Genomic DNA, 17,088 nt, shown 5'->3' with positions numbered 1-17,088 from the left:
GCAAAGTAGTTGTCAGGTTTTATATAAAGACGACAGTCCTATTACAGTTTTTATCAATCGCTTTGGTGCAATTCTCACATCAGCTATTGTTTCTACTTATAATTTAGTACTAAATGGACTGGTTCTTAGATAGTCCTTCTACTCTACCTGAGCACCAAGAACTTGCCTCATACACACATGCACTTTTTTCTGTATATGTGCTTTCTATCTAACATTCACACACATTCATATTGTGATGAATGCATTAGAGAGCCCAAGGACTGTGAGAAGCCAGTGATCGAACCTATATATTTCTTAGTCAGAACTCTACATCTGTCAGTTTCTTGAATACTGTCCAGCACGGCATTAGTGTTTTCAGTCAAGCTACTTTGAACTTTTTTCAAACATGTATGAAAGAGCAAATCCACTCACACACTCTCGGTGTTAGCAGTGAAATTGTCCTTTGGGTAAAAGCAAACACGTTGTCAGAAGAAGTTTAGTTGAAACAAATAGAAATAAATACTCACAATCTTGTGTTACAGGGGAATGTCATGGCACTGCCAATTACACACATGCGTATACTATGCGTATACTATACATACTGTACAAACTCACTGACCATTTTATTAAGTACACCTTGTTAGTACAGGTTTCAGAACAGAGTTGTTGCAGATTTGTCAGCTGCTCATCCAAATTTAGTAGTGACAGTGACTTTTCTGATGGGAGAAATGGAACCAAAGTGATCGAGGAAAACTGTTCTTCCACTGGCAGTGTGTGACTGGCCTTAGTCTTTCATACAGACTTTGAAAGAAGTTTGAAGGGATTTGATTGAAAACAATAATGCAATACTGGACAGTGTTACGGAAAATGTTTTGATTAGTTATGAGATTCAGACGAGAAGTGCTTCAACACAATAACAAAATGTGTGTAGTACTAATGGGTAGAAACAATAGCAGTGTGTGCAAATACAATAAGAAAGTGTGTTACAGAGTTAAGAACTGCATTTCACTAGCTGGGACCACATCCTCATTTAGGTTTTACAGCAGTAGATATAGTAGATAATGGCAGATGACTTGAGCATGAATTGAGGCTGTGGTTTGGGGAAGGCCTCAGGGCCTCTGAGGGGATTGGCGGCGACTCCCAGACTGGAAAGATCCCAATGTACTAATGAGAAATGAATCAATTGAAAAAAGGAGTCAGGGTAAGGCACAAAAACAAGAACAAACAGCTTCTCATTTTTGAGAAAGGGTGTGCTTCAAGGTGTGGTCCCACTAATGAAATTCAGATAAATGATCTCCAAAAGGAGTGGAGAGAATTACATCGATGATGTGAGACAATGCTGTCATAAAACAAGGCTCATTAAAATGACTGAAGATTATATATTGGTGGTCAGTGGAGCTTCTTTATGTTGTTATTCTAATAAATCCATTCACTTGTTTTTTGCATCCTAAGTATAAATTTTGAAAAAAATTATCATGATAAAGTTGCATCACATATTCCCACTCAGTAAAACTGTAATGTATTTTCCAGCCTACCATCTAAAGTTATAGTTTGTATACACAGTGTCCCGTGTTACTAGTCACACCAGTCTGTTTATTTAAAACTTCTTGCTGTGTTTCCTGCTCCAGTGTCGGCGCTGCGTCCAGCCTGCCAGCAGGTTTACAACATGTTTCATCCAGCTGACCCCTCCGCCTCTCGTCTTGAGCCTCTCCTAGACAAGAGATTCTACCTGCTGCCTCCCTTTAGTGTCCCCCGCTATCAGCGCTTTCCTCTGGGTGATGGACATTCGGCTCTCTTGGGTGAGTTGACACACACGCAAACACCGACAAAAAAGAAAGGCACACTTCCTGAGACATTTTGCTGCAGAACTTTATGTAATACAAGTTGTTGACTTTTTTTTTTACCCCTTGTCTGGCTTAGTTGAGACTGTGCAAAGTAACCCCCAGCTTCTGATAGAGTCTGGCAGTACAGCATCACATCGCAACCAGGAAAGCACTGTCAGTGAGACCTCCATCCCTGTGCCTGTCCTCAACTGGCAGACCTCCCAGAGCCACACAGAGAGTGTGTATTTGTTCTCTTTATCTCCTTTATCCTATTATTTTTTTTCTAATGTGGACTGGATTTGGTTAAAACTAGAGCCTCTAACAATATAGGATTTTTTAAGACCATTACTGATATTTGGTGATTAAAAAATACAATATTCCAGTATATTGGCTGATTCATCTGTTGATGTTTATGGCTCTTTCATAAACCTGTACTTATCCACTGAATTTTCTGTCAGACTTCATTTTAAGGTTCTACTAGTTGATTAGTGAGCTGGTTGCAGTTTTATCATTTTGGTTCACTCTAATGACTCTAATTTTTCTGCCACTTCAGACTCCTTTCTTTCCTTCTCAGACAAATTAAGCACTAAAAAGCCATTTTACACTAACTGCTCAGCAGCAAATAGCAAACAGAGTTCTGTGACTATTGGGTGAAAATAGTGGAACATGTGGTAGCTAAGCAGGAAGATATTTGGAGGAAACCAAAAAAAGAGTTAAAAGAGTGAATGTGAGACTTAAATTTATCAAATGGTTAAAACTCAAAAGGTAACATGTTGTATTTACAACTTGTTTCTCCTTGCATGAGTGATTAAAAAATGTAATTATTTTAAACTGGTGTTTGAATTATTCATAATCATAGAAATAATTGATCATATGTGAATAAAGAATATGACTCTAACTCCTCTTTATCCACAGTGGATACCCTTCACTCACATACTCTTGTTGATGGTCAGCATCCATCATCAACATCACCAGGGATTCCTCACCTTCGCTGCAACCGTAGAGCCAGTGAGGCCAGCATAGCCAGCCAGGTGTCAGGCTTAGCTGACTCTTACACCGCCTCCAACATCGCCACAAGTAAGCTGACCTCTGACATTGTGTCTCTGACCTAATTTTTGGTCCAGAAGCTGGAAGTTTACATGTTGACATTCTCATTTCCTCCCTCCAAACATCCTCTTAGCAAGCAAATGTGAAGTGAGCCACACTAAAAGGCCCAGTCTGCTGTCACAGCTGCATCTACCCTACCATAGATTTGCCTCTCGGACCACACCGCCTCAGTTGCGCAAGAAAATTCGTCAGGTTTTTCCGAGATCCAACGGTGTGGAGTCCGAGCACAGCTCGGATGTTAGCTCTGACATGACTTCTGACATGACCTCTGACCTCACTGATGTCACGTCTGACATCACTGACATCAGCTCAGCACCCCCGTCGCCCAGGGTGCTGAAGAACATAGAGAAAGGTACCCTGGGAGCTGTAGTAAGAGGACCTTGAGGGAAGGATGCTACAATCTGTATTCATTCCCTGTGTTCTTTCCTTCCTCCTCTGGCTTCTTCCTCTCTCTCAGATAGTACTCCCAAGTAGTTACAGTAATTACACTGGAGGTCCATAATCCTTCTTGTGAGCCTTTCTGAACTTAATTTCTTGAGAACCACTGTTTTCTTGTCCTGGTGGTGATTCCCAACCAGGCTTACTTGTACCTCAGTAGGTACTTTGGGTGTTGGCAGAAAAATCTCAAAAAATATATACTGATGTTTTCTGTAATGTTTTCCTTATTTTATGACACAATGGATTTTGATATTAAACATGGTCTAAGTTTTAAATAAGAAGGTCAGTGTGCTATAGGTGTAAGTGATCCCTGTGAGCCTAAAGCGTCAGATTGCTCTAAAGACTTTTCCCTTGCTGCTACATCTATATGACATCACTGAGAGCAGATATTGCTAATGTGATCATCTCAGGCACACAGAAGCCCCACCCACCTGTTGATCAAACCTTCTGGTTGTGAAATGCAGGCAGTCAAAAGAAAGTTATCTCAAACAAAGCGTGAAGGAAGTTAAACACTTTGTTTAAGACAGAGATGGCACCAAAGCCCACTATAAGTAAATTCAGATGCTTTAGCATTATGAATAATGGATACACTAGTAGTGGCTACAAATAAATCTGTGGAAATAAAAATGAGCATAAGAGATCCCATTCATGTGGGAAAATAAAACAGCCCAAATAGTAGTAAAAACTGATGTGTACTAATTTATTTCTACAAGCGATAACTAAATTAATCATATCAAATAAATTGCTGTATCCAAGTCATATATTGCAGTTTAGGGATATTAACAGTTCATAGATAAAACAGTGGACAAATACAAGTCGTGGATAAACAGTAACAACAAACATTTTTTTACTTTTGCAACACAAAAAATGGACGAATTGCTTCACTACAATTAATCACGTGTCTTTTAAAATATTGTAGAGTTTAAAATAGCATTCACTGGGATCATGTTTGGAATACACTGTGGTATCGGTGGAGGGATATTTGAGGGCTTTGGGGATATATCAGTCAAAAAGGTTGGGAACCACTGCATTACAAGAAAAAAAGAAAGGGAACAATGTGCACTTCAAACCTTTCTACTACTCACCACTGTCCAGTTTTAACCTAGCCCTAGTGCCTCTTAGTCAAACCTTCAGTGAAAAACACTAAGCTAAAATCAGCACAGTGGATGTTCTGACTGTCTGTTTTTCCCTTCACTGCTGTAGTTGCCTCTCGGTGGTGGGGCAGTAAGAGGATGGACTATGCTCTTTACTGTCCTGATGCCCTGACAGCGTTTCCAACCATAGCTCTGCCTCATCTTTTCCATGCCTCCTACTGGGAATCTACGGACGTTGTCTCATTTATACTCAGACAGGTTCTCTTTCAATTGATTTTATTTCTTTGATGAGACTGGAAATGTTTTGAAAGCTGTAATCACTAAAGTGTTTTAAGTTGCATAGTTCTAGGGATGATAATCTCAGTCATTGCTTTTTTACAATTAAATATTAGATCCCATTCCTTTATAGAAAATTTGGTACAATAAGTTCACCAAGCTTTCTACATTTCTTTTTTCCCCATAAACATTAAAGAGAACAGAATCTACATCATAGACATTCATACACAGCATTTTCATTCTTCTGATTAATGTTAATTTCATTTCCTGTTGCAGGTAATGAGACATGAGAATTCTGGTATTTTGGAGCTGGATGGTAAAGAAGTGTCTGAATTTACTCCTTCAAAACCCCGCGAGAAGTGGCTTCGAAAGAGGACTCACGTTAAAATTCGGGTAAGAGGTCTTTATGGTATCTCCACCTGACAGAGGCAATGCTGAACTTTTAAGATGTGGATACAAAAGAGAGATTTTTGACTTAAACATCCATAAAGTATCTCTGCTATATTTTCGGAGGGCATAGGTTTGGCTTTAGAAGTATTTCAGCAGCAGCAAAAAATGACACAAAGGGAGAAAAATGGATGTTTTATTTACCTGAAAGGCAAATTTACAAAGAAAATTGTAAATCTAATGATCCAAACTTTGGAGACCTCAACATTGTTCTCTAAAAGACTCATTTAACATCAGAAAATGTCATGTCACACATACTAGAGCCATTTTCTTCTGCTTGTCCAATTAAGGGTCATGGGGGGAGCCTATCCTAGCCACCATAAAGCGAGAGCCAGGAAACCCCCAGAACAGATCGCTGGCCTGTCACAGGGCCAACACTGAGAGACAGGCAGCCATTGTCATACCGTTCACGTTCACATCTAGTTCACATCCAAATTTAATTAACCTACCTGATTAACTTAACCCCACTAACATGCTAAGCATAAAACATTTGAAATAATGCCAAGCTAAATTTGTTCCAACTAAATATTAGATTATCATTGCTTTCTTTTGACAAGGCTGTGTATAAGCTACTGTTAAAGATTAAGCAAGTTTTTTGATTTTCATACTTCAGATATCTGTTAGTTACTAGCATATCTACCAAGAAAATATTTCCTCTCTAAACATTTAATAGAATAGAATAGAATAGCCCATAGCCCTGCATAAGATATAAGCAGCAAGACATAAGTAAAGGATTTCAGTTATTCCAGAAAAAAAGGTGTCCAAAAAGTCCTTGAAGATGATACGGTAGTCCCAAAGGTGCCAAAGAGGCATTTCACAGGACAAACAAATAGCTGATTAACATTTCAGTCAAGTTCTCGTCATCTCATTTTGGCAGCAAAAGACAGTAAGAGGAGACTCAAGGGAGACTTTAGAGAATTGAAACTGATTTCCTGTTTTGGTTGCTTCTCAGAATGTGACAGCTAATCATCGCGTGAATGACGCCGTGTTCACAGAGGATGGAGTGCAGACACTGACGGGACGTTTCATGTATGGTCCTCTGGACATGGTCACACTAACTGGAGAAAAGGTAATGACTGACATATTTGGCTGTTAGGAACAAAAAGAAAAAAGAGATGGTTTGTATTCAAGCCATGTTTTGTTTTTGTTTTTTTTTCTTTTTCTTGCAGATTGACATTCACATCATGACCCAGCCTCCCTCTGGAGAGTGGGTGTACTTTGACACGGAGCTCACTAACAACAGTGGACGTGTCTCTTATGTACTTCCAGAGAGCAAGAGGCTGGGTATCGGGGTATATCCTGTCAAAATGGTGGTCAGGTATGCTGAGTTGTAGTTATTTCACAAGGAGAGACGCATACTTGTATGAATTTCATCATATTTACCAGTCGCTGTTTCTCTAATAGGGGCGACCACACATTTGCGGACAGCTATCTTACTATTGTACCACGAGGAACGGAGTTTGTTGTATTCAGCATTGACGGGTCATTTGCTGCCAGCGTCTCAATAATGGGGAGTGACCCTAAGGTTCGAGCAGGGGCTGTGGATGTGGTAAGGTAAGGAGAACACCAGCATGCTTGGTAGGAATACTACTCTGCAGTAATATATAGTGTAAAACATCTAGATAGTACAAATCAAAGTTGTGGACACAAACAAAAACTCCCCAGCAAAGACCAAAACAGATTGTTGTGGAATGTTGTCTTGGCAACTTGTTCTCCATACTTCATGGTGGAAAATGCATATGCAGATATGAGCAGTTCACTTTCTCTGCATCTCACATGGAGCCACATATCTCACATTTCAATCTGGTCTATCTGGTTTTTGTGTGTTAGTAAGATAGAAGAAGCAACACAAGAATTGCTTCTCTAGGTCAAAAACATCACACAATGCAAAACATTCCTCTCCACAGTGAAGGCATAAATGGATAAATGACCACAAACACATGGTCTACTTGCTGCATGGACAAAGGTACTAAGGCTGGGGTTCTCCTCTCTCTCAGCTCAGGTACTTGCAGGACTAATTGTTGTGTGGAGCTTATACATTACTGTTACAGACAAAGGTGAAAGTTTTGAAAAATGTAAAATTGAAAAACACATTTTCTTTCACACATTTTTAATTCCATATGTGTTATTTTATAGTTTTCTTCTAAACTATTGAGAATAAATACTACCCCCCTGGTATTAGTAGTTTTTACATGTGCTGCATCTTGGGAATATTTATGTGAAGTAATGGCAGAATATTGATTTTCTGAACAACATATCACTCCCTTTTAGCATGGAAGTCAGCTAATCCAAATGCGACTCCTTCTCAGGATTCTTCTTTATTGTTTGCAGGTACTGGCAGGACTTGGGCTATCTGATAGTGTATGTCACAGGTCGTCCTGACATGCAGAAGCAGCGTGTTGTTGCCTGGCTCTCCCAGCATAACTTCCCTAATGGCATCGTCTCATTCTGCGACGGCCTGGTGCATGACCCTCTCCGACACAAGGCCAACTTCCTCAAAACCCTCATCAATGAGGTAAGTGAGGGCAGGGAGAGTCTGGAATAGTAATGCAGCAAAATCCTTCCAATGCCTAAAAGTTTAAACTCTTTGTATTTGATTAGGCCCACATGAGGATATTTGCTGCCTATGGCTCCACCAAGGACATCTCAGTGTACACTTCTATTGGCCTGCCTCCGTCTCATATCTACATAGTGGGAAGGCCCACGAAGAAAATGCAGCACCAGTGCCAGGTCTGATAGTAAATTAATTGTGGTAAATTATAAATTAGCCCACAATGAAAATATTTTATCTGAGTAGGTGTGCATTTTTTTTTTAATAGTCCATGAATATTTTACATGGTTAATCGCTGAGTGTTTAGGGTCTGTCAGGGGACCTTCTGTCTGTGCATTAATGCTGAGTAAACCCAGTTTAATTGACTGTTAATCTGTTCCAGTTCATCCTGGATGGCTATGCTTCCCACCTATCTCAGCTGGAGTACAACCAAAGGTCTCGCCCTGCCAAGTCCGCCAGTACCCGTATGGTCCTCCGGAAGGGCAGCTTTGCTCTGGGCACAGCCGGAGGAGACTTCCTCCGGAAACGGAACCACATCTTTCGCACCATCTCCTCTCAGCAGCCTGGAGGGTCGGGGTCAGGCTCACCCAGCCAGCCAGGCCGGACTGAGCGCACGCTCAGCCAGTGTGAAGTGGAGCGGGATAGAGGGGTCACAGCAGCAGCACAGAGGAGTATGAGTATAGCTGCGGGGTGCTGGGGGCGCAGCAGCAGCACCAAGGAGGGCAGTGTAGGCTTACATGGCCCCAAGTAATGTTTAAAAAATAAAAGCTTTGGTATAAAGGACCCTGGCTGAGCCACTGTGATCTCTGGACTAAGATAAAAGATAGAAAGGTGAAGAAAAGATGGGAGGGTGTGGATGATGGGTCTGTACACAGAGGGTATAGCATAAATAACACATAATTAATAGAGATTAGGAAGGAGCGATAAGTAGGGATCTGTCCAGGAGGAGTGGACTAATCAGGCCAAGTGGGATCTAGAGAACAAAACAGTTCTGTAGCATGACTCTTTTACAGTTACACTTTTATAGGATATACCACTATTTTAAAAAAAATGACAAAGGAAGGATTAAAAAAAAGAAATTGTAAGCCTTAAACTAATCTCGTCTAACGGGAAACCCTCCCTTCTCCTTTCCAAACAACACACTGTCCAAACATTCACACTCATGAGCTCAGGACAAACTGCAGAGCCAGATTGATCTTCAGACAGTCAACCATGGGACTGAGGCTAAGTTCGTTTGGCAGCCGTGGCAAAAGGCCAGTGAATTACACTTGAGCTTCTTTTCCACTGTTTTGGAACACAGCAGTGACTGGCAATAAGTATAGAAAACCCTCATGATGCAAAAACAGAAAAGCAAATCTAACAAAAATTAAGGAGAGACCAAATGGAGACCTTACTGTAAAGGATCTGTTCATCCAAACTACAAAAAAAGATCATATTAGTAGCTATTTTAACTAGCCACAGCATGTTAGTGTAAACAAAATCCATCCAGTAGGTTGTTAGGTTAGATGCTTTAGTTACTCTCTTCCCATTTCTTACCATCAGCCTGTCAGCTGGCTTCATAAAGGATTCTCCAATTCCCTTTTACTCCACCCGATTTATCTGGCTGGTACTTTTTGGTTTTATTTGTCCAGAAGTATCTAAACATTAAGATGATGTAAATGTAAGTGGAAGTATTTTCTGTCATGAAAATGTACCTGAGGGTCCAAACTCTCTTTGTTACCACCTAAAATCACCATGCTAACAAGCTAAACTAGATTAGGAAAAAAGCTTGCAGCATTGTTACTGGACAAATGATAGCATGGCAATGCTAGCATTGAGTTAAGTGTAATGGACCACAAACAAATTACCTTCATGGTATTGTGCTGGCAGAGATTTTAAAAGAATCTCTAAATTTTTAGATACCAAAAGATATGAGTAAAGAAATGTGTATTTTGGATGAATTGATCCTTTGAACAATAAGGGCTGGATTTGTGAAATATACTGTATCACAGAGGAAAGTACTTGTCGTCTTAGTCACAGATCAGTCCTGTTCATGCTTCTTAAAACATACTGATAGCAGGTTGGCCATTCAGTTTTCATTCCACCCTGTGTGAGACTCTGTAGTATTTTCTGTTTCCGTGTGGCCTCTGGGCCATCCAAGGCCTTAATATCCCACAAGACACTTTCTTTGCAGAGAAAACGGAAAGCAGAAAAACAGGGCATGCAGCATTAAAGCAACAACTGAGACTCTGTACAGTCCACAGCAACTATCCCTTTATTTATATATATATCTATATATATATTCATCTGCTTGCAATACCTCAGATCCACCTGCTGGTGGTGTTTTGTTTCCCATAGTTGCTGCTGCTGGGAGACACTTTTGAGGTGTTTCCTGGGTATTTGCTCTTTTTTTCTCATAGGATATAATGCAGGCTGGACCTGGAGCCTGTTTCATTTCAGACTGAACTGGAAGGGAGAGCTTTCACTCACAAAGATGTGTTTCAGTATTTGTACCAAATGGACTAAAGAATGAGCCGAAGTGATTCAGCTCGAATGTTGAAATGACTGAATTATCAGTGTGAAAGTATGGGAGATGAGTCCCATTGGTCTCTCTTTCCCTTTAAAGAAGATGAAGCCACCTCACATCTCTGACCCAAATCCAAAAAACACAAAACAAAAACTATGGGCAGATAGCAGGCATAAATGTCACTCTTTAAATAATAGGTAAAAATATTTACAGGTATGATAAATAAAAAAGTCAGGTGCCTGTGTGAACACTGAAACAGTAAAACTAGTCAGAAGACATACCCTACACAATGTGCTTCCAGTTTAGGTGATAGCGGACAGAATCCACTATGCTTATTTTTGGCAAATGTTAACAACTAAATAACATCTCTCGATAAATTTCAGCCAGTGTTCAGGGTGTTCTACTAAGGGCTGCACAAAACTGAATGACAAGAGCTTTTAATTTAGACCTTAAAAATGATCTGAATTCAGTCAATAAGAGCTCCACAGTGCAAACAAATCTGGCATATGATTAAAAAAGTGTTTATGAAGATAATTCATAAAGGGCCATATACTCGATTTTTAAAATCAACCCTATTCCCTTCTTATATTGCAATAGAATTGTTTTAATATAGCTAGTTTTTAAAGTTATTTATTTTTATACACACCCTGTAGTAATTTGACTTGACCTGACACAAAGATGAAATTTAAAACCTTGGAAATCATTTACTTTAATCTTTTAAGCCAAATTTTCAAAAGAATATTTATATTAGTAATAACAAGCATAAATTCTAATGTGTTTTTGCATGAACTGGAAGTCTAAGTCTAAACAAATGATACATAGTTCTACATATGGATGCTTGGTATAGACTTAAATAATTATAACTACAAAAGTTTCAGTGTTCAGATGACCATCTGGCTATTTCTGAAGCATGAAAAATTGTGAATCTGTCCTTTAAGCCTTCGTGTAAGGTTGTATGGAGCAGCCGCACTGCTTGTCACCCTCATTTTACTATGCTGTTATTTCACATGCCCAGCTTCCACACTACACAAGAGTGCATCTGTTTCCAGTCTGTGTGATTCAGACCGTCTTGAACCCACCACAAAAGCCAAAATCATTCTCTAATACTGTAGTTAATCAACAGCGTAACCTCATTATCCTTTTTTGCACTAGTTTACAGTGGAATATACTGTAGTTACCATCTCATGTTGCTGCATTCGAACACCTCTGTAGTGCATGACATTTTTCATTTATGTCAGGATATATGTGCAGGTATGCATATGTCTGTACATTTGGTCACAATATGAAAATGATGTAAGTATATGTGCCAAACAGTTAACAAGGAACTCTATAAGTCTTTAGACCAGGAGTTTTCAAAGTCTGATATTGTGCTCCCCCACTGATGCATATCCATCCCTACACTCTGTGTTCTCTTAACAGGCATATTTTTCTGTTTGGTGGATGATTATTCTCAAAGCTTTGGAACTACAGTAAATGTAATTCTTTAAAAATTAGTGCAATCTAATGTAGACTCCTGAAGTTTACCTTTAAAAGCGCACTTTTCCTTCATATGTTATGTTATCTTACAATAACATGACATACAGTAACCTCATTTCTTTGTGCTATTGGCTACATACACAGCACACCCAGAAATATCCTCCTGAGAAGCGAGGAAAAAACAATCTTTCTATCGAACTTTTTTGTGATTTCCTTCCTTTTTGGAGATAAAAGACCAAACCCATGAAATATCAATGGAAATCCCAGGATGTCATCTATTTAGCACATCAGGGCTTAGTAGGTTAGCGCAAATAAGTCAAAAACAGATGTCCATTACAGAGGACACATAAATGAATGGGCTGGTTCTCAGGAGGATGTAACTCTCAGATAATCAGTGCTGCTCCTCAGCAAGCTTCCAGCAGTTGGGCAGTCACAAGAAAGGGGGCTTTTGGGGAGGGACACCTTAAATGGACAAAAAGGATCTTCTAGTTGTGAGGCAACAGTACTTACTGCTCTACTACTGTGCCACCACACTACAAGAGGTGTCTCTTCAAATCTATTTCCTAATTTTCCTACTATCTACTGCTGTCTTTGTTTTCATTTGGTTTCAGAGGTGCAAAATGAGAAAGATTTCAAGTTTAAAATCTTCTTTTTACTGAGTAGACAAGGCTTTTTTGTTGTTGTTGGTTAACCCAGATACTTAGAAGACTCATTGAGGAATCCAGAAAATCATTTAGAACAATGGTGACTATTTTTTAAAGGAATTTAATTAGCTTTGTGACTTGACTACATGCTGATATCTGAGAAGCACAGACTATGGCTAGAGGATTAGGAGTTTTTCTTATTTTTGTTTCTTTTCTTTAAAAAACAAAATAAAACTTTTTTTTTTTTTTTTTTTAGATTTTGGCCCCATTAAAAACATTTTAGCAATTGTCTTAGCTATTAGCTCTTCCTGTTTGCACTGTACCCATGAAGTACTGTCTGCTTATTAGTCATGGGTACTGGATATAGCAACATCTTCTGAAAGTCTATGGCCCATTGAATCTAAAGATACATATATCACATAGATTCATTCATTTTTAACTTGGAAATGAGACACCAAAGTTCTCTAACTGTTAAGTGGGAAAATTAAAGGGCCAAAAAAGACAACTAGTGCTTCCTGTTGCTCTCAAATACCTCTGTGCACCTGTCCAATCCACCTGACACAGATGGGAGGTTGTCATAGTTTGAAAACCCCTGATGCATACTGTATCCAGCCTTTCATAAGAAGGGGAAGTGTGTACTGAGAGCAAACTTCTTAATGCTTTGACTGGATTTTGATTTGCTGACTACATAATATTAAATTGAATGTTGCATGTGAAAAAAAAAATGGGCAAAATGTTTTGACCTTGTAGAGCAGAGTTCGAGCGTGCTGCCAAAACCTTGGACAATATGCTAGACTGAAAGAAGTCCTGGAGTTTAAGCGTGACTGCCTGTCGTGCTGTGGGTGGTTTTATGGATGCAAACACTTTTTCCCATTTGGCCATTTTGGCTGCTGAGTTGAATGTCTGTCCAGCTGGATTCTGACACTGTTCAGGAGCCAAGGATGTGTCACTGTACATACTGTAAAGATATATATGTAGGAAATATAGGGTCGAGGTTTATTTATTTATTTAAGGTTCATGACGTTACTCTGGAAATTTCAGGTGAACTATAACGGAAATATGTAGCATTTTATTTGTCATTTTGGCAGTCTATGGACCAACACAGGAAGCTTTTATGTTCCTACCAGTGCAATATTGTTCTTCACATCACAGCAGGGGCACAATCTACCACAATACAATCTACATGCAGTCTGAAAGCATACACGTCCATACACCACGTGCAGCTTTTTCACACCACGTGAAAACTGTTTGTATTTGAGCTGCTGTAGACATCTGCTGTCTCTTACAACAGTCAAGTATGTTTTATAGGACTATTGTACCTATTTTTCAAGCTGGAGTATTTTACAAAACCTTTGAAATATAACTCGAGACATTTTTCTCAGTCAGCAGTAGGTGCATGGAAAAGTAAAAGCCCATAACAGAAAACAATATTTAACAAACTGTTGCATGTTGTCTAATCTGACTTAAAATTACTTAACCTACACTGGTAAGAATAATAATTTAACTCTTCTCCACTATGTCCTTACAATTAAACTGAACACTTATATATAAAAACAAAAACAAACAGCAGAATATATTTCCTGTAATCACAATTATTGCCACTTTGGGATAAAAATGATTAAATGTAGAGACCTACATCTTTAGTTTTAAAAAGTGCATTATTAGTTTGTGGTTTCACTTTCTAATAACACACCCTTTGTGAAAGGGTAAACATTATTGTATGCTGAATAAGTCATTGGACGTGTTAGTCCAAAAAGACCACTCTTCATTTCAGTCTATGAGATGACTGCTCAGTTTAGCTTTAATGCTGAAACTGTGAAAAATGTTAGCACCCACTGTTGCTTCTATTAACAGGATTTTAGCAAACCAATTATTTGGCACTTATTGAAAATTCATGTGTTTAAAACCTTCCCATATTTTCTAAAGCTAATAAAAGTATTTGTAATGACTTCTGTAAACTCATACCTGAAACATGTATGTATTGTACTAAAGAGGTACAGTCATGTAAAAAGAAAGCATGCCTACTGATTAAAGTTCTTAATTCATGACTATTTAATATTTATAATAGGATTACAAATATTTTTAAAAGCCATTATAAGTGAAACAAAGCTGCCAAATAAAAGTCGGTTTTGATTAATATCTTTAAATGAATTAATCTTTTAGAAAAACTTCCTTATTAGAAAGTGGGACTGACAATTTATTGATGTCCAGCTTTAGCGCCATATCACATTTTGTATGTACACATCTGAAATATAATGCCGCAGATGCTGTAGGACCGTGACAAAGTGTATAGTGGCAATAATTAATATACACTTTTAATATATGCATAGTATGGGATTAGAGTCACATGCACAAAATTTATTTTAACATCATCTGGTCTTTATAAGCAGCGCTATAAACACTTAATGGTTTATAACACATTAAAATGTAGCTCTACACATTCATTTATTATATTTGTAGCAATTTTAATTGCCCTGTAACCATTACTGCATCATTAATTTATGCTTTATGTGTGATTTCCATTTGTTTTATTTTTTTTTTATAATTACAGGAATAGACAAAAACTTTGTATCTGCTTACAGTTACATTATTGCATCGTTAAACGTTTATATACTGCTTATATTTGCTAGGAAAGGGTGGCATAAAATAATACTTCTCTGCGCCATGTTAGCTGTTGCATAGATTGTCATTACCCATTTTACATGTTTTAACTGATTCTTTGATCCATGACACCGACAGCCAGTAACTAAGATGCCACATGTACTTAATTAGGGACACCAGAATTACTTTTTCAAGTGATTTAGACTCACATTTTCAGTAGGTACAGATGTGTCCTTGTTCAGACAGTATGTGTTCTGGTAGATTTCTGACCCCCAGCACTCACCATTATCCTCTGTACTGTGGAATAAATATAATTGGATGAAAAATTACCATGTGTTTGTGTGTTCTTTTTAGCCTAGTCTTAAATGTTTACATACAATTAGGTGGAATGTCTAAAAACCCCCAAGTATAAATCCAGGATTTACAACCAGCTGAGGAGTGAGATCCCACTGTGATGCCTGAAGCACAGTGTTTCAAGCACTGATGTCTTGGTGTTTAGAAACAGGAAGCACCGAGTGAGAGGTAGATCTGGGTTTGTTAACTCTGCGATCGGCAACTCTGAGTTTTTTTGTTCCACAACAACTAATCAGCTTTGGAGCAGACACTGCAAGGCTTGTAAAGTAGCGACTAGTCAATCACAAGTTTGGCTCATCCAAATGTGTACTCTGCCTTCTCCGCCTCTAATGGGTCCATAAAAAAAACAATAAACACATTGTATTCAATAAGACTTGAAACTAGCAATTGAGACCTGAAATCATCAAGAAAAGTATTTACTGAGGTTACACATCAAAGGAGCCAAGTGACTTTGGACTTCTATACAGGGAGTGCAGAATTATTAGGCAAATGAGTATTTTGTCCACATCATCCTCTTCATGCATGTTGTCTTACTCCAAGCTGTATAGGCTCGAAAGCCTACTACCAATTAAGCATATTAGCATCTCTGTAATGAAGCATCTCTGTAATGAGAAGGGGTGTGGTCTAATGACATCAACACCCTATATCAGGTGTGCATAATTATTAGGCAACTTCCTTTCCTTTGGCAAAATGGGTGAAAAGAAGGACTTGACAGGCTCAGAAAAGTCAAAAATAGTGAGATATCTTGCAGAGGGATGCAGCAGTCTAAAAACTGCAAAGCTTCTGAAGCGTGATCATCGAACAATCAAGCGTTTCATTCAAAATAGTCAACAGGGTCGCAAGAAGCGTGTGGAAAAACCAAGGCGCAAAATAACTGCCCATGAACTGAGAAAAGTCAAGCGTGCAGCTGCCAAGATGCCACTTGCCACCAGTTTGGCCATATTTCAGAGCTGCAACATCACTGGAGTGCCCAAAAGCACAAGGTGTGCAATACTCAGAGACATGGCCAAGGTAAGAAAGGCTGAAAGACGACCACCACTGAACAAGACACACAAGCTGAAACGTCAAGACTGGGCCAAGAAATATCTCAAGACTGATTTTTCTAAGGTTTTATGGACTGATGAAATGAGAGTGAGTCTTGATGGGCCAGATGGATGGGCCCGTGGCTGGATTGGTAAAGGGCAGAGAGCTCCAGTCCGACTCGGACGCCAGCAAGGTGGACGTGGAGTACTGGTTTGGGCTGGTATCATCAAAGATGAGCTTGTGGGGCCTTTTTCGGGTTGAGGATGGAGTCAAGCTCAACTCCCAGTCCTACTGCCAGTTTCTGGAAGACACCTTCTTCAAGCAGTGGTACAGGAAGAAGTCTGCATCCTTCAAGAAAACATGATTTTCATGCAGGACAATGCTCCATCACACGCCGTCCAAGTACTCCACAGCGTGGCTGGCAAGAAAGGGTATAAAAGAAGAAAAACTAATGACATGGCCTCCTTGTTCACCTGATCTGAACCCCATTGAGAACCTGTGGTCCATCATCAAATGTGAGATTTACAAGGAGGGAAAACAGTACACCTCTCTGAACAGTGTCTGGGAGGCTGTGGTTGCTGCTGCACGCAATGTTGATGGTGAACAGATCAAAACACTGACAGAATCCATGGATGGCAGGCTTTTGAGTGTCCTTGCAAAGAAAGGTGGCTATATTGGTCGCTGATTTGTTTTTGTTTTGTTTTGAATGTCAGAAATGTATATTTGTGAATGTGGAGATGTTATATTGGTTTCACTGGTAAAAATAAAT

General features: G+C 39.1%; 1 protein-coding gene across 1 annotated transcript in view; it reads left to right on the top strand.

The window, feature by feature from the left end:
- The window catches only part of LOC116315895 (membrane-associated phosphatidylinositol transfer protein 2-like), a 65,677-nt gene extending 50,424 nt beyond the window's left edge, over window positions 1-15,253 (top strand). Inside the window, exons 17-28 of the mRNA XM_039615616.1 lie at window positions 1,608-1,778; window positions 1,900-2,040; window positions 2,718-2,879; window positions 2,983-3,261; window positions 4,551-4,699; window positions 4,994-5,110; window positions 6,117-6,233; window positions 6,334-6,482; window positions 6,569-6,718; window positions 7,496-7,679; window positions 7,766-7,894; window positions 8,098-15,253. Of these exons, the coding sequence (XP_039471550.1) occupies window positions 1,608-1,778; window positions 1,900-2,040; window positions 2,718-2,879; window positions 2,983-3,261; window positions 4,551-4,699; window positions 4,994-5,110; window positions 6,117-6,233; window positions 6,334-6,482; window positions 6,569-6,718; window positions 7,496-7,679; window positions 7,766-7,894; window positions 8,098-8,466 (2,117 nt within the window). The 3' untranslated portion in view covers window positions 8,467-15,253. The remainder of the gene's footprint in view (window positions 1-1,607; window positions 1,779-1,899; window positions 2,041-2,717; window positions 2,880-2,982; window positions 3,262-4,550; window positions 4,700-4,993; window positions 5,111-6,116; window positions 6,234-6,333; window positions 6,483-6,568; window positions 6,719-7,495; window positions 7,680-7,765; window positions 7,895-8,097) is intronic.
- Window positions 15,254-17,088: the final 1,835 nt, after the last annotated feature.

Source organism: Oreochromis aureus, linkage group 7 (assembly GCF_013358895.1).
Source record: "Oreochromis aureus strain Israel breed Guangdong linkage group 7, ZZ_aureus, whole genome shotgun sequence".
NCBI classification, from domain to species: domain Eukaryota; kingdom Metazoa; phylum Chordata; class Actinopteri; order Cichliformes; family Cichlidae; genus Oreochromis; species Oreochromis aureus.
This window is presented reverse-complemented; position numbering and strand designations above follow the sequence as displayed.